At 37.8% G+C, this 25,277-nt stretch overlaps 1 protein-coding gene across 1 annotated transcript in view; it reads right to left on the bottom strand.

The window, feature by feature from the left end:
* ENTHD1 (ENTH domain containing 1) overlaps positions 1-25,277 on the bottom strand; it is a 145,517-nt gene that overhangs the window by 21,181 nt on the left and 99,059 nt on the right. Inside the window, exon 6 of the mRNA XM_003264781.3 lies at positions 1,329-1,715. Within this exon, the coding sequence (XP_003264829.1) occupies positions 1,329-1,715 (387 nt within the window). The remainder of the gene's footprint in view (positions 1-1,328; positions 1,716-25,277) is intronic.

Below are 25,277 nucleotides of genomic sequence, written 5' to 3'. Positions count from 1 at the left end.
AACAGGTTTCCACATCAGCAGTCTCAGAAGAAAAGTTAATTGGTTGACAAAACTGAGAATCAGTTTTACTACCTTTAGGCTATTCAATATCAAAAAAGTCTTGAAAGAGCACCAAGGAAAATCTTTTGTTACTCATTGACCTTACTAATACCGATATAAATTTCTTTAACTTCAACATGGTGGCTTCCATTGTTTATATTTATATGTACTTTTGATCTGGGTTTGAGTCCGTTTAAAAGATTCACATTAAAATCTTTGTATTGGCCAGACACAGTGGATCATGCCTGTGATCCCAGAGTTTTGGGAGGCTGAGGCAGGAGGATCACTTGAGGCCAGGAGTTCAAGACCAACCTGGGCAACATAGCAAGACCCCACCTCCACACACACAAATAAAATTAGCCGGGTGTGGTGGCATGCACCTGTAGTCCTAGCTACTTGGAAGGCTGAGGGGTGGAAGGATTGCTTGAGCCCAGGAGTTTGAAGCTGCAGTGAGCTATGATTGCATTGATTGCAACAGAACAAGACCCTGTCTCTAATAAAAATAAATAAATTTAAAGCTTTATATTTATATGAGTTGGTTAGCACTATTATATGTAAGAGCCAATAAAACTACTACTTAGTCTTTGAAAAATTCATAAACAAAAAATTATTCTTTTACTAGTAAAGTAGAAAGCATAATTATATAATGGAGGATTTAGTAACTGAGAGCCAATAACCTGAAATCTCAACTGGCTTTATCCTTTATTACCCAGTCTAAACAATATTGCAACCTTCTTAATGTTTTTTATATATTTATAATATAAAAAATATATAATATATAATATAAAAAAGACAAGATCCCCTGCCCCTTTTGTGCAATCAGTACACAGCCCTTTTTAAAAGGGCACACGTACACCCGTGTGCATGTGGGGGTGTGTGTATACACCAATATACATAATAACCAATTCTTTTTCATATAATCTCTTAATAAGTCACCTACATGTCTAACAGAAAACACTTACTTCACGCTAGTTCCTTCTAATTTGGTCTGCACCAAAATTGCTCAGAACTTATGTAATATATTCAACCAAGGACTCAGAACCCACGGTGATGAATTATCTATTAGCCCTTTAATAAAAGGGGTACTTTCCCAACTAAGAAGTATGTGTATGGCATGTACATTTTAATATCACTGATGAAGAGTGAAAGGAGGGAACCAAAAAAGGAGACAGAAAGCAGAGAAAAGTAAAATAATGCTTCAAAAGAGGTGTTTTGTTTTGTTTTGTGTGTGTGTGTGTGTGTGTGTGTGTGTGTGTATGTGGTTTTTTTTTTTTTTTTGGTAGACTCACCCCGTGTGGTTGTCTTGAGGATTTTATCATCCATCTGAATGCTGGATTGTGCTGGTTTCTGGTAGGCCTTGTTGATTACAATCTCCTTCACTCGGTCAAATATTTTGAATGAGGGAGAGAGATAGAGTGTTTCTACAGAGGCCTGGTTATGGAAAGTAGAATCTGACTTTGATACCCTTAAGTTGGGGCTGATAAACTCCTCTTTACTTGACCAACATGCTGGTAAAATTGTCAATGTTTTAAGACCTTCTGCAGCTGATTGCTTTTCTAAAGGTGTTTCCAAGAGGGTTTCTGTTACAGTATTTGTAAGAATACCATCTGATCTCTTGTCCAAACTCACATCTCTCTGCCCAGATGGACTATTTTCTGAGAGAGTAGGCACAGCATCTATAAAAGAACAAATAAGAACTATAATCAAAAAATAAAACTGAAAATACTCTATTTCAAATCTGTTACAATTTTAATAAACAGGATTTTTTAATGTCATAACAGAATTCTTCCCTATTTAGCCCTTCTGCTTTCTTACTATGCTTCTATATTCTGCCTATTTAAAGTACACTCAAGCTATAATTGACGCCTTAGTCATTTTGGTAGCTGCCTTCTCCCTCTCTCCTCACTGAAGCACAAAGCAAGGAAAGCTTCAAATAACTTGTCTTTAAATATTTCTCCCTTCACCCACTTATCTGTCGCTGAAACCACCATATTTTTAGTACTTTCCAACTTTCATCTTTTTTACAAGATAAACTAAGGAAAATATGCCACATCATACTGGTCTATCCTTACAGAACCCTCAGCTACAAAAAAAAAAAAAAAAAAAAAAAAGCTTTCTCCCCAAAAATAAAGAATGTCTGCTTCCACACAGTTTCTATATACAAGGCACATTAAATAAACTCAGTACTTTAGGTAGAAGCTTAATTTTAATAAATGCTTTGTCTATACGGAAGAAAGGAAACAATCTTTCAGAGCTGTTCTGACAATTAGTAAAATGTAAGTTCCACTGGGTTCGAGATCTTTGTCCATTCTAGTGGTTAATATCACCGAAGTACATAAAACAGTCCCTAGAATATAACAAACAATATTTATTACAAATAGAAAACACTGAAGGAATTGTAAGAAACTGAAACTTAAGGCGGGCCTGATCTAGGAATGTCTATTGCATCTATGCATTATAGATCTGGTCCAAGTTTCTAGATGCAAATTGTTAGGAACACTCTCCGCACCACGGCTTGCTCTGTAACAGCTCCATCTGAACCGGGATATGAAAAGACAGACCGTTATTTTTATGAGGTTGTGTTCATGAAATGAGAAGCGTAATGAGGTAGAAGAGGGCCAAAGGAAGGGGCTATCTTTTGAAGCTCCCAAAAGAGGACACAGAAATTGTGTGATTCACTATCGAGTGATTATACATCACAATGTATGTCATAAAATACTTCAGAATGCACATTTATATGCTATCCTCATCACTTTTGGGCTCTGAGTTATTAAAGAAAAGAAACTTTTCTTTGTCTCTATAAACCTTCCTTTTCATTTTCATCTGCAGTTGGAGGTTAGCCTTAGCAAAAAAACTGCTGGTATGTACCACAGAATTAAGACAGTTCAAGAAACTTATATTGCTACCTTCACCAGAAATTCCATTTTTCTTCCATCCTCTCATCTTTTAAAACTCAAGTATCACTTTCTCTTTAAAGCTTGCCCTGACTCTTTTCTTTCCTCACCCTATCCTATTATTGTCTATCTTCACATGTCCTGTTTGAAGCTCTGTGAGTAATTATAACACTTCATATCTCATTTATCTTGTCCCCTACCTGACAAAAGTCTCCTTGAGGAGACATTACAAGGAGTCATCTTCGTGTCTCAGCACCTAACAGTGCCATTCCCAGAGGACAGGTTCAATGAATGTTCATTGGGTGCAAGGGAAACTGAAGCACAAAGATGAAAGAAAAAGTAACGCCTTCATTTTTCTAAACTGAATATAGTTTAACTGCTTAATAATGACTAAAGGAAATAGGTAGATGAAAAGAACCTCTCCTAAAATATTCCTAATTTGCATATGACCGAATTATATTTAGATGATTGAAAGTCTGTTAAAAATACTAAATATAAGCCAGGCGCAGTGCCTGTAGTCCCAGCTACCGGGAGGCTGAGGTGGGAAAATCACTTGAGCCCAGGAGTTTGAGACCAGCCTGGGCAACATTGTGAGACCCCATTTCTATGAAAAAAAAAAAAAAAAAACCCAAATGGATATATTCCTAGTTGAATACTAGATTACTAGATTTATGGTATTTCAAAGTGACTTTGCATATCACCACATTTACATCAAAGCATTCATTAAAAGTGAATTTTAGTTAAATATTTTTCCATTGACTTTCATTTTACATGTGAGAAAAACAGGACAAAAATGTTTTGCTCTATATGTAATAAGATCATCTTAAAATTTAGCAATATTAAACTAGGACATTTCAGAATGGCCAGAACTTTCTGATGAAAATATTCACAATACTTAATCTAAATCTCAAAATTGAGATGCATAAAGTTGTCTGTATGGCTGCCATTTTAAGGTTTAGTAAAAAAGTTTAAAATGAAACAAATGAACAAATCCTTAAAATTCAATGAAGCAAACCAGACAGAAGTAATTCCATTTCTATCCACCCCCTTTCCCAATAGCCCAGGAATAACAGGCTGCAATCTTTTGGTTGCTTGGACTTTTGCTAAAGTTGCTAACTTTTTAAATGAATCAAATACTATGACCTAGAAGAAGCCAAATGAAAAATAATGATTTGAAATGCATAGTGCATTATTTCAAAGAGAAAAATGTTTACTTACACAGAAAGCTAAAGAGTCTTGAAGATTCTGGAGAGCAAGTTGTACCAGGTTTCTCTTCCATCAGCCTTTGTCCACCCCTGCTGTCTATGCAATGGGTCAAATTATTCCTCTCCAATTCAATTACTACTTTATAGTTTATATTTGAAAATTCTTCAAAAACTGCCTCTTGTGTCAGTGAGAAAGTCCAAATTCCTCGGGTTTCAAAGGCCCTTCATTGCTTACTTTCTGTTGCTATTCAACAGGAAACAAACCCTCAGTCAGGCCATTCTCCCTGTCACTCCATATGCCATGAGCATTTAGGTCCATTTAGCTTCATTCTCCATGTTAACACAGGGCTCTTGACCATCACCACTGATTCCCCAACCTGCACTCCAACACGGGAATACCCTCTTCTTCTCCGCCTATTTAAATCCTATTAAACCCTACTATTCCTCAAATAATTACTACTTCTAGAAGCTATTTCCAATCATGTCTACCACTCTATCTTAATCCCTCCCTTCTCTGAGGTATTTCTATAAACTCATTTTTCACTTAATTAGATGCTATTTAGTGCCTATCACATATCATATTAAGTTCCTGCATTTTGACTTTATAACTGCATCATGCTTTTGCATATAGGAGGTGTCAAATGTTTGTTAAATTTAACTATATCTTAATTTATAAATTATTTAATATCAACTTTATAGGTTGATTTTGTGTATAACAATGTATACTGTATTTGACGCCTAAAAATAGGAATGGTCCATCAAGAAATAATTGTTAATACCCACTGTTTATACTGGACTATATTAGACGCAGGAGATACGCCCAAGTGGAAGTCACAATTCCTATTGTCAATGAACTAATGCCAATGAACATGAATTCCTATTGTCAGTGAACAAAGTATGGATTATGTATATACAGATAGATACATATACACACAGAAACTTGTGTATATGTACACGTATACACACACAAACTTGTGTATATGTACACATATACACACAGGTATAGGTATATGTATGATAAACACATAAAAATAACTAATAATATAAACTACCAGTTCAATTTCACAGTGTCTAGAAAATTGTAGCTTCCCAATAAATGAATGAACATGAATATATTTGCTCAGCAACAATTTGAACATGTTTTAGTTTGGATACCCCAAAAGGCAGACTTGGATGCAAGTAATTTGTCCAGTGATTTGGAGAAGCACAAATGAGGGACCGGGAAAGTTAAAGAAGGGACAAAAGTCAATAAACAGTATATTAACAAGCAAGTTACTGTTGTGGGAAAATGAGGGCCACTCCTGTTGGGTTGCCTCAGAACTGTCCTCCCAGGGATGAGAAGGTGGAATATTTTTTCAATAACTCTTACTATCACTGGTTGAGGGTTGACTCTGGGCATTAAAGCCCTGCAACTTCCAGGGTGCCCTGCACTTAGAATGAACAAGTCTAAGGGCTCTGGAGAAAGCTCCTGGGTGGAGAAGAAGAGAGATACAGGTACTTTCAGTGTAAATGGGAACTGGTCACCAAGGCTTCAGTAGTACTCAGAGGAAGGCCAAGAGAGTATGGGGTGGGGCATCAATAGTACCAGCTACGAGATACAGTCACTCTCCCCTCCTTTCTCAAAACCCACTGAAATGACAGAAGTGGAATAAAAAGGCACCAACCAGAGGGGAAATAGAACAGAAGAGAAGAAAGGACAACAAAAGATAAGAAATGTCAACAAATTTTGTGAAAAGGAAATGTTTGTGGAGGAGTAGAAGCAGCAAAACCTAAATGCCTGTAGAGGGGAAAGCCAATGTGATGGAAACTGATTCTCACAACGTAACTCCAGAAAGTTTTGGGAATTGGAGACTGGGTATCTTAGAGGTCTCAGAACTTTGTGGCTTTGTTTTGGGGACACCATCTTCATTCAAAGATAGTTGTATCTTGTTAGGTAGACAAAGAGGGTTGTTTTTGTTGCTTGGAAATTTAAATATGTGTAGAATGTGTATGATGCTGAGTAGGCAATGGATGGGCTGTGGCAGCTGCTGAGCTGCTGTGTCAGCTTCATACTCACACCCTTCTATAGTCTTGCTTTGTGATACTGGAGCCGGGACACTACATACCACGTTCATACTTTGCCAGTTAGGTTTTTGTTAGGTGCTGCCAACAAGAGGTGCTAGAGGGAGATGGGAAGGTTAGAGTAGGAAGAGAGGACTTGCTCCTTCCTGTTTGTCCTCTGCTCCTGATGCAACACCCTTGCAACACTTCTCCACTCCATCAGTGGAGAAGATGGAAAGAATGAGTTCTTGCCAGTTTGCATTTTTCCAACACTTGTAGAAGCAACCTTATCATACTCTCTTAACATTAGCACCCGCCAACCAGCACCCCATCCTAAGAGGCCTGGGTCACTACCCCACAGAGCCCCTTCTCCAAGCTTCTAAATTTGAATAACTCCTCCAGCATTAGGGCTGGTGACTTATCCCTGCAGTTGCTACCTTCATGATATCCTGGTACAGGCTGAGTGTCCCTTATCTGAACTGCCTGGGACCAGAAGTGTTTTAGATTTTGGACTTTTTCTGACTTTGGAATACTTGCATTATATTACCAGCTGATCATCCCTAATCTGAAAATCCCAAATCTGAAATGCTCCAACTAGCATTTCTTTGAGCATGATGTTTGAGCATCATGTAATGCTAAAAAATTTTTGGATTTTGGAGCATTTTGGATTTTCAGATTAGGTGTGCTTAACCTGTACTCTTTTTTTTTTTGCCATTTCAGTTTTTAATACTTAATGTTTTTGTATTAAATTCTCTGTATTGTATCATATTTTTGTGATAATGGCAGAGTAGTTTCAAGTGGACCAACTCTCCTGTAGATAACAGCCAGAAAATTAAAAAATATAAATAAACCAATAACCTGAAGGCATAGGAGGGGGACCAAAAGTAGGCAGAAACTGGAGAGGAGAAGAGTTAGAGAACGCTGGGGAAGTTTGCTGTTTTTCCAAATTGCTACCCTGAATCCAGCCAGCGTAGAAACAGTAATTAGCTAAAAGTGGGCTGTAACCAGTCTTAACTGGCTTGAAGAACCAGAAAACAAGATTTGGAGCTACCACAGCACTGGAAAGGGGAGAAATCTGGTAAAAACAAAACAAACAAACTCAGAGAAAACCATACCTGCTATCATCATAGTCAAATTGCTGATAATCAAACATAAAAATGAAAATCTTGAAAGTATCCAGAGAAAGATGACCCATTCTATATAAGGGAAGAATGAGATGAATGATGACTGACTTCTCATCAGAAACAACAGAGGCTAGAAGATAGCTGAATGACATCATTTTTTTTTAATGCTGAAAAAACTGTCAATGCAGAATTCTATATCCAGCAACAATATTCTTCAAAATTGAAGGCAAAATCAAAACATTGTAAGAGAAACAAAAACTAAGAGAATGAATTGCCCGTAAAACTTCATAACAAGAATTGTTAATGGAAGTACTTCGGGTTGAAGTATACCAGATGGAAAGTTGGATCTTTGGGAAGAAATAAAGAGTTCTAGAAATGGAAAATATATAGGAGAATGTAAAAGATTGTTTTTACTCTTAATTTTTTAAAAATAAAATATATGTAACTGTTTAAAAAAATGTAACAATATGTGTGGAGTGTTATAACAAATGTAAATATAATTTAAACGACTATAGCAGCAGTCCCCAAGCTTTTTGGCACCAGGGACTGGTTTTGTGGAAGACAATTTTTTCCACAGAACAGGGTGTGGGGGGGATGGTTTGGGGATGAAATTGTTTTACCTCAGAGCATGTGGCATTAGATTCTCATAAGGAGTGTGCAACCTAGATCCCTCGCATTGCAGTTCATAATAGGGTGTTCCTATGTGAATCTAATGCCGCCGCTGATCTGACAGGAGGCGGAGCTCAGGCAGCAATGCTAGCTCACTTGCTTCTCACCTCCTGCTGTGCGGCCCAGTTCCTAACAGGTCACAGACTGGTACCAGTCCGTGGCCCAGGAGTTGGGGACCCCTGGACTATAGCATAAATGATGAGATGGTAAATAGACCTATATGGTTGCAATATTCTTATATTTTATATGCAATGGTGACACAATATTAACTCTAAATAGACCGTGAATACTTAAAGGTGTATAATTTAATCCCTTGGTATAACTACCAAGGCTAATAGGTAAAGTGGAATTCTAAAAATTATTGACTTAGCTCAAAAGAAGGAAAGCAGATAGGAACAGAGGAACAAAACACCGACAAAACAAGGAGAAAGTAATAGAAAAATAGTAGTTGTAAAGCCAACCATTTCAATAACCACAGTAAATGCAATTAACAGGCACAAATTTTCAGACTGGATAAAAAAGATCTAATTATATGCTGTATACAAGAGACACCCTATAAAAACAAAATTGCAAATGGGTTGAAAGTAAATGCTTTATAAAGATATACCATGGAACGATAAGTATAAGAAAGCTGAGTGGCTATATTAATATCAGATAAAATACACTTTAAGACTAGGGGTATTACTAGAGATAAAAAGGGATATTTCATAATGACAAAAGGGCCAATCATCTGGAAGATACAAACATAAATGTATATATGCCTAAGAACAGTGCTTTAAAATACGTGAAGCAAAATCTGACGGAATTAAAGAACTAGCTAGGCGCAGTGGCTCATGCCTGTAATCCCAGCATTTTGGGAGGCCAAAGCAGGTGGATCGCTTGAGCCCAGGAATTTGAGAACAGCCTGGGCAACATAGTGAGACCTCATCTCAAAAAAAAAAAAAAAAAACCTCGAGAATTAAAGAACTGGCCAAATCCAACTAAGTCATATTTAGAGAGTTTAACACCCTTTGCTCAGTGATTGATAAAACAAGTAGACAAAATATCAGCAGGGATCTAGAAGACTTAACATCAACCACCTCGACCTAATAGACATTTATAAAGCTCCTATGGCAGAAAACACATTTTCTTTGCAAGTGTGCAAGTACACACCGTCTGTTCACTGAGATGGTCCATGTTCTGGACCATAAACGAAGTCTCAATAAGCTTTAAAAGCCCAAAGCCTTCTATTAGGTTCTCTGGACACAATGGAATTGAATGTAGAAATAACAATGTACTTAGAAGAAACTCCTAAATATTTGGAAATTTAGAAAACATACTTCAAATACCCATGGGTCAAAGAAGAAATTTATACATTTTAAGCATGTACAGTTTACTGAATGGTAATTATACCTCAATAAAGCTGCTAACCTCATAGCTGGTGTATTTTTTGGTATCCTGACCAGACTGACAGATATAATGCTTTAGGAAAATTATTGCTGTATCTTTAATTGCAATTCTCTGGGGTTGGGAGATAATAGAAATAAGAAAACTAGGAGACCAGTGAAATAATTCAGATTGTAAGGTTAATTTAATACCAAAATAAGTACCAAGCAACTACAAATTTAGGCATTGTTTTAGGTTTAGAGGTATAAAGATGTGTAAGAGATTCAAACAAGTGATGTCTGAACCAAGCTAAAACCATGAGAAAAAAAGTCAAGAGAAGAAGGACGCAAAGATGTCCAAGTAAAGGGAACAATTTCAGCAAAAAAATGAAGGCTGTACACAATGCGCTGTGTGGTAGTGGCAGGGCAGGTACAAAGCATTCAGCATTACGAGTGCACAGCGCACACAGAGAGCAGAGGAGCTCAATCTAGAGACATAGACGGAACCAGGGCTGGCAGACGTCTTGACAGACAGGATTGATGAGAAAGAATGAAATTGAAATCTTAAGACAATTTCTTTGAAACTCATTCCTCTTCAGATGCCTCCAACGAACTTTGCTGGCTCTCCTCCTATCTGTCTAGGCAATCTTCTCAACATTCTTCCTGGCCCTGTTTCCTGTGAAATGTAGACAGTCTGTCCTTGACTTTCCTCTTTTGCCTTTACAATCTCCCAGGGTGATGTCATCTATTATTATACTTCCACTAGATCTAGATGGTCACCTGTGGGCAAGTAGTTCACACATTTTAATCCTGAACCCTGACCTCTGCTGATTTTTAGCCCTAAATATCTACCTATTTCTGTGTTCAGGGAGGTCTTATCATCCTCCAGCCTCCTCATCCTTGGGTGTTTGCTTTACCTCTGTTAATATGACCATCAGCTTCCCAGTCACTCGGGTTATTTTGGAACTACGGTTGTTACCACAGCCTCTAAGAGGTCTCTCCAGCTTGCCCCCTCAGTCCACTCTACACAGCCCAGCCAGAGTGACCTTTCTAAAATGAAAGTCAGATGTTATTTCTCCCTAGTACGTCTTCAAATTATTTAACATGGTTTATAAGGCTCTGCATAAATTGGTCCCCATTTACCTCTCTTGCCTCATCTTGTGCTCCTGTTCTAAAGCTGTACGATCCAGCTATACTTCTTTCAGTCTTCAAATTCTATGCTCCCTCTCAGCATTAAGCCTTCACCCGTGCTGATCTTTTTGTCTGAAATGCTCCTCTTTATATCGAACTGATTTTCAGCTTCCAGATTCACGTCCCTTAAAAAAACATACATTTCCATGCCTCTGTGTTTTTGCTCATGCTGTTCCCTCAGCCTAGAATATCCTCTTCCTCACCCTTCTTCTCCATCAAAAATGGTTTCATTCTTCAAGGTCTCATTCAAACACAACCTCCTTAGTGAAATCTTTTATCCTTCACATTAAAATGAATCCATTTTCTCTGCTATTACATAGTAAAATGTGAATGCTCACATTTTTCATTGATTTCATTATTTCAAATATTATTCATTCATTTGACAAATATTTATTAAGTACAAGGATGTCTTAGACACTATTATAAGCTCTGGAAATACAGGGGTAAACAAATTTATTATTTATAACTTCTTATATGTTTATAGAACTGTCACCTATAGGGTACTGCAAACCCCTCAGGTCACAGATCCTATTCAACTTGTTCAACCCATAGGCAACTAGCAGAGTATACCTGCAGTCACTTGATAAGTGTGTTTTCAATGAATCATAAGCTGGATGATTTGGTCATTAAAAGACTCAACTGTAGAGAAAGGAGAGGTCTTTATTTAGTCCCTTTGATCCCAGAGATCAAGTGACTTGCTCAGAATCACACAATGATTAAAGAGCAGAACTAGAACTAGAATCCCAGATTCCCAAATCCCAAATCAATGTTATTTACTAGGGGAATAAAAGAAGGAACAAAAAAGTATGGGAGAATCAGCTGTACCAGGTTTTTCTTTACTAACAATTCTAACAGCTTGATGTGTACATGTTCATAACCGTAAAGAGACTCGAGTTCCCCTCGGGCTCACTCCATTTGTCCCTGGTGCTGCTCCTGGAGGTGCAGGACCATGGGAATGGGAATGGAGTCGAGTCAGCACACAGCTGGCCTGTGTGTCTGTGCTGCTTGCCTTCTCCCAGGAAGACGGCTTTGGGTAGATGCTTTCTTGAATATATATAATGCAGCATTTGTGGAAACTTTTCTGAAGTCCACAAGAACTTGAGGAGATTTGATGGAGAACTGCAATGAATACTGTCTTTTTTTCTTTTTAAGGGGTTGAGGGCAGGGTCTCATTCTGTCACTCAGGCTGGAGTGCAGTGGTGCGATCATGGCTTACTGCAGCCTGGCCCGCCCAGGCTCCCACCTCAGCCTCCCAAGTAGCTGAGGACCATAGGCACATGCCACCACATCTGGTTAATTTTTTTTTTAAATTAGTTGTAGAGATGAGGTCTTGCTGTGTTGCCCAGGTAGTCTTGAACTCCTGGGCTCAAGTGATCTACCCGCCTCAGCCTTCAAAAGCGCTGGGATTACTGGCATGAGCCACCACACCCAGCTGAGTACTGTCTTTGTATGTTTGAACACAGACATGTAAATGTATCCTCCGCAAACACTAAACCGATTGTTTCACGAGGACTTTCCAACCTTTGCTGGGAGAGAATTTCTCTGAATTCCACTGAAAAGGCAGAGAGGGGTACAGGTGAATTAATGTGGTTGGCTTGCTTTAGCTGCCTTCTAATTTTCTTTCCATTTGAACCTGAATGTCAAAGAGCTTTGTTCTCGAGGATCTATCCAGCTGACTCCTAGACAGGAAGTCCAGTATTGAATTACGAGACTATACCCAGTATTCTTTATCATACAGTGCTTTTATACCTGCCAATATAATTGACTGATGCAAAATGGGACTTTGACACATGAGTCTCATTAAAGCCGGCTTGATTATTCTTGACAGTTATCTTTTAGGTATCCTTTAGTTTGTTCCCTATGTAAGACATCAGGCTGCAAATTTAAATACAGACTGTCATGAAAATGACTGAAGTAGGAAAAACAACAAAACACCTCCATGCTTTGAGCCTAAGGACAAAAGAGAATAGCTAAGCTGTTAAAGTAACTAAGAATACTTTTGCCAGTTTGCAGATGACGATGAAATCTGTTGAAAGAGAACTTCAGATTTGCTACTGAGTTAAGAGATTTTGTGTGCAGATAGGAGCATTCCACCCTGCTACCTCTTTTTCATTTTGCAATAATACCATTGCATTGTTTCAGGTGTTACAATCATTGTATATGATTTTGTATTCATTATTGTGAATCTAGTAGTGGGGTTATATTCCAACAGAGTTATTGCTATGATCTTGCCCTTGTTCTGATACATAGTATCCAATTACAGCTACAAAGCAGAGAGCTGGCAAGCAGGACAAAAGATGGATGCCAAAATATGTCTTTCTGTAGTTTAAAAATGTGTAACTGAATGAGCTTCTACTTTAGTAATTAAGTCAATCGGAGGAAATAGGATCTGAAGGTAATAATAAGACCATTTTGCTAAGAGGCCACAGTTATAAATTAATATAGAGGGCTGATTTAAATTGCTTATTAAATTTATTGGTTTAAAAGACAAACAACCAAGTTAAAATGAATATTGAATGTGCAACTTAAATAACATGCTTGACATGAAAATTTTAAATATATTTTTTCTTACAGTACACGCATAAAACCTACATAATCATAACAAGTGAGAATAGCTATAACCTCCCTATAATTGTATGTGTGTGTGTGTGTGTGTGTGTGTGTATGTGTGTGTACACAGTTGTAGGTCCTGAGAGTTTTATCATATATCATGACATGTAGTGTATATTATACTCAAGTATTAAAATAAGAAAACATAGTTTTAAAACACAGCCATGAAATATGGCAAGCACCATTTACTACCACTTCAATATAAACTTGAAATAATGGCTTAATTTCTCATGGACAAATACAGATCTGGACACATGTAAGGGTGCTTTTTTTCATGTAACTTTCTTCTTCTATAAAAGTGCTTTTTAAAAAAACAGTTAAGTGGGTCAGCTAAAGACTTTCATGCCATTAAAATGGATTATAATGAATGGATTATAAAACAGGTAGAGGGTGCTCATTATTACATTTTATACCATAGTTAAGGTTCCACCAATTATAAAAACCATAATTTCCCTCAATAGATTATAGTTATAAAAATGAAAGCTGAAAATGTCTTTGTGAAGCTGGCAATCTTTATCTATTGCAACGTTTCCTGTCTTTCCACTAGCGAGAGTTTCAACGGAGCCTGGTCTCTGGTATGTGGATGGTCTCCCTGCTTTATAAAGCATGCCAGGCTGAACAAGATGAGCAGGTGCCTGAGGGCACAAGAGTATGTGGCTATCAGGCAATGACAATAAAACCCTACAGGTGATTACAGAAGGCTAAAAATATAAGCTAAATTGGGTCAGAGGTTTAATTCTGACATGAATTAAATATATGGAATGCTTGAAAAGGTGCCTGGCACACAGCAAACTCTATTTAGTCATGGTTATTGGTATCATGAAACAGTCTGAAGAAGTGGTATTACAGGGAGTTCCTGCCACAGCCTTGACTGGAAGTGGATGGGAATGTCAGCAAACCAGGTGCTCTCCCTTCCCCGTAGATACTCCTGCATTTATGATCTGCAAGCATGATGCATTCTCTTGAACCTGCCAATTCTTGGAAGGGGGGTATTTGAGATCAAGAGATCTGGCATACTATGTAAATATGACAGTGATATGAAGAACTATAACTCTCAGACATATGCCCTATTAGATATACAGACCACTAACACACTTTCAAACTTCGACACAGAGTAAAAATCACGTCGAAGTCTGCAACACTGAAACAAGCCTTTAAATATGATTTAGATCATAAATTCAGATAAAGTATTATTTCTTGTGAAACATAAATGTTCTATTATTCAAAATAAGCAAAAAAGACACCTATTAAAACTTTCAATATTACAGTATACCAGAGAACACGCCCCTTTCGAAATGCCTTACTGAATACCTAAGATAGCAAATACCATTTCTCTTCTTCCAGACAGAGGCAGTTGTATGGTCCTTGTTCTTACAGCTCTTTCCTTATATTTTTATAATATGACTTATAGGACTATACTATAATTTATCTACTAACGTTTCTCTTGCTCTTTTTATTCCCATGCCTTACACATATTTTCATTCATGCAACAAATATTTTTGAGGACAGACCATGTACTACAAACGTGCCCAAGAATACAAAAGCCAGAATAATTAGGCCAGTGAAGCCTTTAAACCTTAAAATTATTAAGCACAGAAGATAAAATAACTACAGATATACTTAATGTGATTAGAGAAATAAAGTATTTCTGAAAGATGTGCAAAGTATAAGAGATTATAAAAACAGGCCAGGTGTGGTGGCTTATGCCTGTAATCTTAACACTTTGGGGGGCTGAGGCAGGGGGATCTTGAGGTCAGGAGCTTGAGACCAGCCTGGCCAACATGGTGAAACCCTGTCTCTACTAAAAATACAAAAATTGGCTGGGCATGGTGGTGAGTGCCTATAATCCCAGCTACTTGGGAGGCTGAGGCAGGAGAACTGCTTGAACCTGGGAGGCGGAGGTTGCAGTGAGCCAAGATCACGCCACTGCACTCTAGCCTAGGCGACAGAGAAAGACTCTGTCTCAAAAAGAAACCAAAACCAAAAAAACAAAACCAAGCAGATTTAACAAAGATCCAAATAGAACTTCTAAAAATGAAAAATAACAACTGAAATTTTAAAATAAATTGGTGAATAAGAGCTGGGAGAATTCACTACCACCAGACCTGTCTTACAAGAAATTCTAAAGGGAGTTATTTAGTCTGAAAGAAAAGGACAGTAACATGAAAGAAAAAAAAAAAAGAAATTTGAAGGTATAAAACCCACTGGCAAAATTAAGTACATGGACAAGCCAGAATACTCTAATACTGTAACTGTGTTGTGAAATCCACTTCTAACTCTAATATGAATCCCCAAAGACAAATCTATCAAAGACAATAATAGCTATTGCCATCTGCTAAGAGATGGATAATATAAAACATGTAAATTGACATAAAAGTCAAAATGTGGAGGGGATAAAGTATAAAAAGTTTTTTTTTCATTTTTTCTTTGTTTCTATTATTTTCTTTGTGATCTAAAATAAGTTGTCATCTCTTTAAAATAACTTGTTATAGCTATAAGATGGGTTTTTTTTTGTAAGCCTTGTGGTAACCACAAGGCAAAAACCTATAATAGATTCACTTAAAATGAAAAGCAATGAATTAATACATACTACCAGAGAAAATCACTTAACCACAAAAGAAGATAGAAAGAAGTTACAAAAGAACCAGAAAGCAAGCAACAAAATAGAAGTACTAACTCCTTACTTAATAATAATACTGTGGGGGCTGTGCGTGGTGGCTCATACCTGTAACTCCAGGACTTTGGGAGGCCAAGGCTGGTGGATCACTTGAGGTCAGGAGTTCGAGACGAGCCTGGCCAACATAGTGAAACCTTGTCTCTACTAAAAATACAAAAAAGATTAGCTGGGTGTCGTGGCATGCACCTGTAGTCCCAGCTACCCAGGAGGCTGAGCCAGGAGAATCACTTGAACCTAGGAGGCAGAGGCTGCAGTCAGCCAAGATCACACCACTGCACTCCAGCCTGGGTGACAGAGCAAGACTAGTCTCAAAAAAACAAAAACAAAAACTGTGGACTCAATTCTCCAATTAAAAGGCATAGAATAGCCAAATGGATAAAGAAATAAACCCAACTATATGTTGCCTATAAGAAACCTACTTCACCTATAAGGACACATATAGACCAAAAGTGAAGGAGTAGAAAAAGATACTTCATGTAACTGGAAACCAAAAAAGAGTAGGAGTAGCTATACTTATATCAGATAAAACAGACTACAAACCAAAGTCTGAAAAAGAGACAAAGACAGTCACTATATAATGATCAAAGGGGTCAATTCAGCAAGAGGATATAACAATTATAACACTGAAGCTCCCAAGTATGAAAAGCAAATATTAGGCCGGGAACAGTGGCTCATGCCTGTAATCCCAGCACTTTGGGAGGCCAGAACAGGCGGATCACGAGGTCAGGAGTTTGAGACCATCCTGGCTAACACAGTGAAACCCTGTCTCTACTAAAAATACAAAAAAATTTGCCAGGCGTGGTGGTGGGCACCTGTAGTCCCAGCTACTCAGGAGGCTGAGGCAGGAGAATGGTGTGAACCCAGGAGACGGAGCTTGCAGTGAGCCGAGATTGCGCCACTGCACTCCAGCCTGGGCAACAAAGCGAGACTCCATCTTAAAAAAAAAACAAAAAAAAACCAAACATTAGTAGATCTAAAAGGATCAACAGACTGCAACACAAATAATATTAGAGGACTTTAATACCCTATTCTCAGTAATGGACAGATCATCCAGACAGAAAATCAACAAAGAAACATCAGAGTTAAACTACACCCTAGACCTAACAGGCCTAACTGACATTTATGAAACATTTTACCCAACTGCTCCAGAATATAAGTTCTTTTTCTTCAGCACATGGGACATTGTCCAGAACAGACCATATCTTAGTCCATAAAATGAGTCTTAACCAATTCAAAAAAGTAGAACTAATATAAAGTATCTTTTTTGACCACAATGGACTGCAACTAGAAATCAATAACAAAAGGAACCTTGGAAAGTTCACAAACACATGGAAATTAAATGACATGCTCTGGAACAACCAATGGGTCAATGAAAGAAATTAAGAAGGAAATTAAAAAATTTCTTGAAACAAATGAAAATGGAAATACAACATATGAAAATCTATGGGATACAGCAAAAACAGTGCTAAGAAGGAAGTCTATAGCAATAAATGCCTACATCAAAAAAGTAGGAAGACTTCAAATAAACAACCTAACAATGCACCTCAAGAAACTAGAGAAGCAGGAATAAACCCAAACCCAAAATTAGTAGGAGGAAAAAATAATAAAGATCAGAGAGAACTAAACAAATGAGAGACTAAAAAAGCAATACAAAGGATCGATAAAACAAAAATTTGGTTTTTTGAAAAGACAGAAAAAAAATTGACAAACTTTTGGTTAAACTAAGAAAAAAAAATGAGAGATGACCCAAATAACATCAGAAACAAACAAAAAATAGACGTAACAACGGAGACTACAGAAATACAAAGAATCATTAGAGACTATTGTGAACAACTATATGCCAACAAATTGCAAAACCCAGAAGAAATGGATAAATTCCTGGACATATACAACCTACCAAAATTGAACCATGAAGAAACATAAAATCTCAATAAGCCAATAACAAGTAACAAGATTGGCCGGGCATGGTGGATGATGCCTCTAATCCCAGCACTTTGAGAGGCTGAAGTGGGAGGATCACTTGAGGCCAGGAGTTCAAGACTAGTCTGGCCAACATGGCGAAACCCCATCTCAACTAAAAATACAAAAATTATCTGGGCATGGTGGTGCATGCCTGTAACCCCAGCTACCCGGGAGGCTGAGGCACAAGAATCGCTTGAACCTGGGAAGTAAAGGTTGCAATGGGCTGAGATTGTGCCACTGCACTCCAGCCTGGGCAACAGAGAGAGACTCTGTCTCAAAAAAAGAACCAGTAAAAAGATCAAAGCCGCAATAAAAAGTCTCCCATCAAAGAAAAGCCCAAGACCTGATGGCTTCACTGCTGAGTTCCACCATTTAAAAAAGAACTAATAGCAACTCTACTCAAACTCTTCAAAAAAAACTGAAGAGGAGAGAATACTTCCAAATTCATTCTATGAGGCCAGCATTACCCTGATACCAAAACCAGACAAGGACACAGCAAAAAAGAAAACTACAGGCAAATATCACTAATGAATATAGATACAAAAATTCTTAACAAAATACTAATAAACCCAACTCAGCAACACGTTAAAAAGATCATTCACCATGATAAGTGAGGTTCATCTCAGTGATGTAAAGATGATTCAACATAAACAAATCAATAAACATGATGCATCACATCAACAGAATGAAGAACAAAAACCATATGATTATTTCAATCAATAGATGTAGAAAAAGTATTCAATAACATTTAACATCCCTAGAACATACCTCAGCATAATAAAGGCCATATATAAGAAACCCACAGCTAACATTGTACTGAACAGGGAAAAATTGAAGGCCTTACCTCTAAGATCTGGAACAAGATAAGAATGCCTGCTTTCACCACTTATATTCAATATAGTATTGGAAGTCCTGGCCCGAGCAATTAGGCAACAGAAGAAATAAAGGGCATCCAAATTGGAAAGAAAGAAGTAAAATTAGCCTTGTTTGCAGATGACATGCTCTTATACTTAGAAAAACACAAATATTCCACAAAAAATTGTTAGAACTTATTAACAAATTTAGTAAAGCTGGAGGATGTAAAATCAACATACAAAATTCAGTAGCACTTATATATGCCAACAATGAACAATCTGAAAAAGAAATCATAAAAGCAATCCCATTTACAATAGCTACAAGAAATATAGCATACCTAGGAATAAATTTAACCAAAAAAGTGAAAGATTTATACAAGAAAAACCACAAAACACTGATGAAAGACATTGAAGAGGACCTAAAAAATTGGAAAGATTTTCAATGCTCAATGACAATAGTACCAAAAGTAATTTAGGATTCAATGCAATCCCTATCAAAATATCAATGACATTCTTCAGAGAAGTAGAAAAAACAATCCTAAAATTTATATGGAATCACAAGAGACCCTGAATAGCCAAAGAAGTCCTGAGAAAAAAAGAATAAAGCTGAAGGCATCACACTACCTCACTTTAAAATTTACTACAAAACTAGAGTGACCAAATCAGCGTGAATAAAAAAACAGATGCACAGACCAATGGAACAGAATAGAGAACCCAGATATAAATCCACATATTTACAGCCAACTAATCTCTGGCTGTAAAAGGTGCCAAGAACACACAGTGAAGAAAAGACAGTCTCTTCAATAAGTGGTGCTGGGAAAACTGGATAACTATAGGAAAAGAATGAAATTAGATCCCTACCTCTCACCATACACAAAAACAAAATGATAACGGATTAAGGACTTAAGTCTAAGACCTGAAACTATGAAACTACTGAGGAAAACATTGGGGAAACACTCTAGCACATGGGCCTGGGCAAAGATTTTTTTGTGTTAAGACCACAAAAGCTCAGGCAACCAAAGCAAATTTAGACAAATGGGATTACATTAAGCTAAAAAGCTTCTGCACAGCAAAGGAAACAGTCAACAAAGTGAAGAGGCAACCCACAGAATGGGACAAAATATTTGCAAACTATCCATCTGACAAAGGATTAATAATCAGAATATATTAGGAGCTCAGACAACTCATTAGCAAAAAAGATATGATTAAAACTGGGCAAAGGATCTGAATAAACATTTCTCAAAAGAAGACAGACAAATGGCCAACAGGTATATGAAAAAATGCTCAACATCACTAAGCACTCGAGAAATGTAAATCAAAACTACAATGAGATATCATCTTACTCCAGTTAAAATGGCTTTTATCCAAAAGACGGGCAAAAATGAATGCTGGTGAGAATGTGGAGAAAGGGTATCTGGCATATGCTGTTAGTGGGAATGTAAAAACAGTACTGCCACTATGGAGAACAGTATGGAGGTTCCTCAACAAATTAAAAATAGGTCTACCATATGATCCAGCAATTCTACTACTGAGTATATAACCAAAAGAAAGGAAATCAATATATCAAAAAGATATTTGCATGCCCATGTTTATTGCAGCACTATTCACAACAGCCAACATATAGAATCAACCTAAGTGCCCACCAATGATAAATGAAGAAAATGCACTCTCTCTCTCTCTCTCTATATATATATGTGTGTGTGTGTGTATATATATACACACACACACACACACACACACACACACAATAGAATATTCAGCCATAAAAGAGAATGAAATCTTGTCATTTGCAGCAACATGGATGGAACTGTAGGTCATTATTTTACATCAAATAAGCCAGGCACAGAAACACAAATATCTCATGTTCTCACTCATACGTGGGAACTAAAAAAGTGGATCTCATGAAGATGGAGAGTAGAGTGGAAGTTACCAGGGGCTGGGAAGGGTGGAGGGGGGATGCAGGGAAGTTGATTAATGGGCACAAATATATACAGTTTGATAGAATAAATAAGACCTCATGTTAGATCGATCAGTAGAGTGACTATAGTTTACAATAATCTATTGTATATTTCAAAATAGCTAGAAGAGAAGAATTCAAATGGTTCTAGCATAAAGACAAGTATTTGAGGTGATGGATATCCCAAGTACACTGATTTGATTTTTACAAATTATATAAATGTATCAACTTATCACACGTGCCTTGAAACTATGTATATTTATTATATATCAATTAAAAAATAAAATGGTGGATTAAAACAGCAGATGTAACCCCAGTTGAAGAGGAAATTGTGAACTGAAAGATAGCTGCAAAGAAATGATTAAAAAATACAGCACAGAGCTCAAAGAGATAGAAAATATGGAAGTTGGATTAAGAGAAATGCTGATGGAGTGAGGTCTAACATCCCATCTAATCAGAGTTCCAGCCCTCCTCAAGTCTGAGTACCTGCCCCATTCTACATCAGCCACTCTGTATTTGAAAGGTTCCCCGACATATCCGGTGCCATCTCACCTCTGTGATTTCACCCTGGCTGCTCTCTCATCTTGGGCAGCTCTTTTCTTGCTTTCCCTTTTCTTACCTGGAAGTCGGCTTTGATCTGCTTTGATCTTCCCCCACACCCTCTGAGCTCAGCTCCTCTAGGGTGTTGGAACAGAGGGTGGAGAGTAAAAGAGACAACTATCTCTCCCTCTTATCTGGACATGGTTGTAGTCACCTTTGTGTTGGTTGTTGCTGCCTCTTTGGCTAACGTGGCCATCCATGCTGTCTGTATGGCGGGTCCAAATGCTGGCTTTCTCATAGGTTAAACGTGAGAGTTCTTCAGGGTACCTTGGAAAGGCCCCTAACTTCCCAGTCCCCAAACGTGAGACATCCAAGCCTGGTTCAACTTGTTCAACTTATTCCGACCCCCTCCCCGATTTTTAATCTTCGCATCTAGCACCTTGGGACTGGGTGACTGACCAGTGCTGGAGGAAATTCACAGCATCATTTCATAGTACCTAAGTCATCCGGGGCCTTAGGAGCGCCCACAAATCCTTTGGCTCAGCCTTGGCTCTTTGATTTCTCTCAAAGACAATTTCAAACCCTCTCTGCTCGTCTCAAGTACTTTTGTCAACTTGACCTTTCCCTCTTCACTTTTAGTAGATGACCTTCTTTCCTATTCATCAAGAAAAGAGAGGCTTTTAAACTGATCCACTTCAGCTTCTCATCCTACTGCTTATAAACTGAACCACGCCCATAGTATTCCTTCCCTTCAGACCTGAGGTTCAGAATCCTCCTTTCTATCCAGGCCTGTCCTGCCATCTGTCACAGAAACACCCACTCAAGTCCGTTCCACTCCCTGTCTTCAACTTTTTCTCATTAGCTTTCTCCCCCTAGCTCACAGAGATGCTCAGTCTCTTCCATTTTATTTCTTCCCCTCTTTAAGGTATGTGACACAAATTCTATATATTTACGGTGTACAATGTGATGTTTTGATTGTATATACATTGTGAAGTGATTAAATCAAGCTAACGAATATCTGCCACCTCATATACTTATCATTTTTGGTACATTTAAGATCTACCCTCTTAGCAATTTTCAAGTATTACAATACATTGTTACTTTGAAGTGCAGAATGGCTGACGTGGAATGGGGCAGGTATTCAGACTTGAAGGAGGGCTGGAACTCTGATCAGATGTGATGTTAGTCCTCACTCCATCAGCATTTCTCTTAATCTGACTTCCATGTTTTCTTGCTTTTTGATCTCCATGCTAAATTTTTGAATAATTTCTTTGCATCTATCTTTCAGTTCAGCTGTACAATAGATCTCCAGGACATATTCATCCGAAGTGAAACTTTATACCCTTTAACCAACATCTCTCCAATCCCCTCGCCACCCAGCCCCTAGCAACCACCACACTACTCTCTGCTTCTGTGAGCTCGACTGTTTTAGATTCCACACACAAGTTAGATCATGCACTATTTGTCTTTCTGTGCCTGGCTTATTTCACTTAGCATAATGTCTTCCAGGTTTATTCATGTTGTCACAAATGACAGGATTTTTTTTTTAAAAGACTGAATAGTATTTCATTACACACGTGCATGTGCACATACACGCATACCTCATTTTATTGTGTTTCTCAGATATTATGGTTTTTCAAAAAACAAACTGAAGGTCTGCAGCAACCCTGAATCTAGCAAGTCTGTCAGTGCCATTTTTCCAACAGCTTGTCACATCATGTCTCTGTGTCATATTTTGGTAATTCTCACATTTCAAACTTTTCCACTATTATAATATCTGTTGTGGTGATGTGTGATCAGTGACCTTAGATTCCTTAGATTTTTCTATAGTAATCATTTTGGGGTGCCATGAATCTCTCCCACATAAGACGGTGAACTTAATCGATAAATGCTGTGTGTGTTCTGATGTTTCCACCGACCAGCCATCCCTCATCTCTCTCTCCCCCTCCTCCAGCCTCCCTATTCCCTGAGACACAACAGTATTGAAATTCAGCCAGTTAATAATCCTACCATGGTCTCTAAGTATTCAAGTGAAAGGAAGAGTCATATGTTTCTTAGGTTAAATTAAAAGAGAAAAACAATTAAGCTTAGTGAGGAAGGCATATTGAAGGCTGAGATAGGCCAAAAGCTAGGCCTCTTGTACCAACACTTAGCCCAGCTGTGAATGCAATGGAAAAGTTCCCAAAGGAAATTAAAAGTGCTACTCTAGAAAACACAAGAATAATAAGAAAGTGAAACAGCCTTATTGTTGATGTGGAAAAAGTTTGAGTGGTCTGGATAGATCAAGCCAGCCCCAACATTCCCTTAAGCCAAAGCCTAATCCAGAGCAAGGCCCTACTTCAGTTTGTTTTTTGAAAAACCATAATATCTGTGAAACACAATAAAATGAGGTATGCGTGTGTGTGTGCATGCACGTGTGTAATGGAATACTATTCAGTCTTTTTTTTAAAAAATAAAAAATCCTGTCATTTGTGACAACATGAATAAACCTGGAAGACATTATGCTAAGTGAAATAAGCCAGGCACAGAAAGAGCTCTCTTCAATTCCCTGAAGGCTGAGAGAGATAAGGAAGCTGCAGAAGAAAAGTCTGAAGCTAGCAGAGGTTTGTTCATGAGTTATTTAAGGAAAGAAACCATCTCCCTAACATAAAAATAGAAGGTAAAACAGCAAGTGCTAATATAGAAACTATAGCAAGGTATTCAGAAGATTAGATCATTGATGATGGTGGCTACATAAACAACAGATTTTCAATGTAGATGAAACAGGCTTTTGTTGGAAAAAGATGCAACTGGTAACTTTAAATGGAAGCCAATTGCTCCTTTCCCATTCCAAAAATTCTAAGGCCCTTAAGATTCCTTTCAAAATATTACTGCTCATTGACAATGCACCTGGTCACCCAGGAGCTCTGATGGAGATGTACAAGGAGATTAATGTTGTTTTCATGCCTGCTAACACAATGTCCATTCTGCAGCCCATGGATCAAAAAGTCATTTTGACTTTCAAGTCTTATTATTTAAGAAATATATTTTTTAAGGTTATAGCTGCCTTAGACAGTGATTCCTCTTGTGGATCTGGGCAAAGTAAATTAAAAACCTCCTGAAAAGGATTCACCATTCTAGATGTCATTAAGAACATTTGTATTCATGGGAGATCAAGTTATCAATATTAACAGGACTTTGGAAGAAGTGGATTCCAACCCTCATGGATGACTTTGAGGGGTTCAAGACTTCAGTGGAGGAAGGAACTGCAGATGTGGTGGAAATAGCAAGAGAACTAGAATCAGAAGTGGAGCCTGAAGATAAAACTGGATTGCTGCGATCTCATGATCAAACTTTAACGAATGAGGAGTTGCTTCTTATGGATGAGCAAAGATAGTGGTTTCTGAGATGGAATCTATTAGTGAAGACGCTGTGAACATCATTGCAATGTCATCAAGGAACTCAGAATATTACATAAATTTAGTTGATACAGCACTGTCAGGGTTTGAGAGGATTGACCCCAATTTTGAAAGAAGTTCTACTGTGGGTAAAATGCTACCAAACAGCATCGCATGCTACAGAGAAATCTTTTGTGAAAGGAAGAGTCAAATGACCTGGCAAACTTCATCATCTCATTTTTGTTAATTGCTGCAGCCCCCACCCCCAACCTTCAGCAGCCACCACCCTGATCCACCAGCAGCATCAACATGGAGGAGACCCTCCACCAGCAAAGAGATTACAACTCACTGAGGGCTTAGATGATTGTTAGCCTTTTTTAGCAACAAAGTGTTTTTTTATTTTTATTTTTTTAATTATTATTATACTTTAAGTTTTAGGGTACGTGTGCACAATGTGCAGGTTTGTTACATATGTATCCATGTGCCATGTTGTTGTGCTGCACCCATTAACTTGTCATTTAGCATTAGGTATATCTCCTAATGCTGTCCCTCCAAAGTGTTTTTTAATTAAGGTGTGTACATTGTGTTTTACATATAATGCTACTGCACGTTAGTAGACTGCAGTATAGTGTAAACATAACTTCTACATGCAGTGGGAGACCAGAAAATATGTGTGACTATTGCGATGTCGGCTTTATTGCGGTGATCTGGAAGGGAACCCACAATACATCCAAGGTATGCTTGTGTATGTATGCATCACATTTTCTTATCTAT

This window comes from Nomascus leucogenys, chromosome 7b (assembly GCF_006542625.1).
Source record: "Nomascus leucogenys isolate Asia chromosome 7b, Asia_NLE_v1, whole genome shotgun sequence".
Classification (NCBI taxonomy): Eukaryota; Metazoa; Chordata; class Mammalia; order Primates; family Hylobatidae; genus Nomascus; species Nomascus leucogenys.
This window is presented reverse-complemented; position numbering and strand designations above follow the sequence as displayed.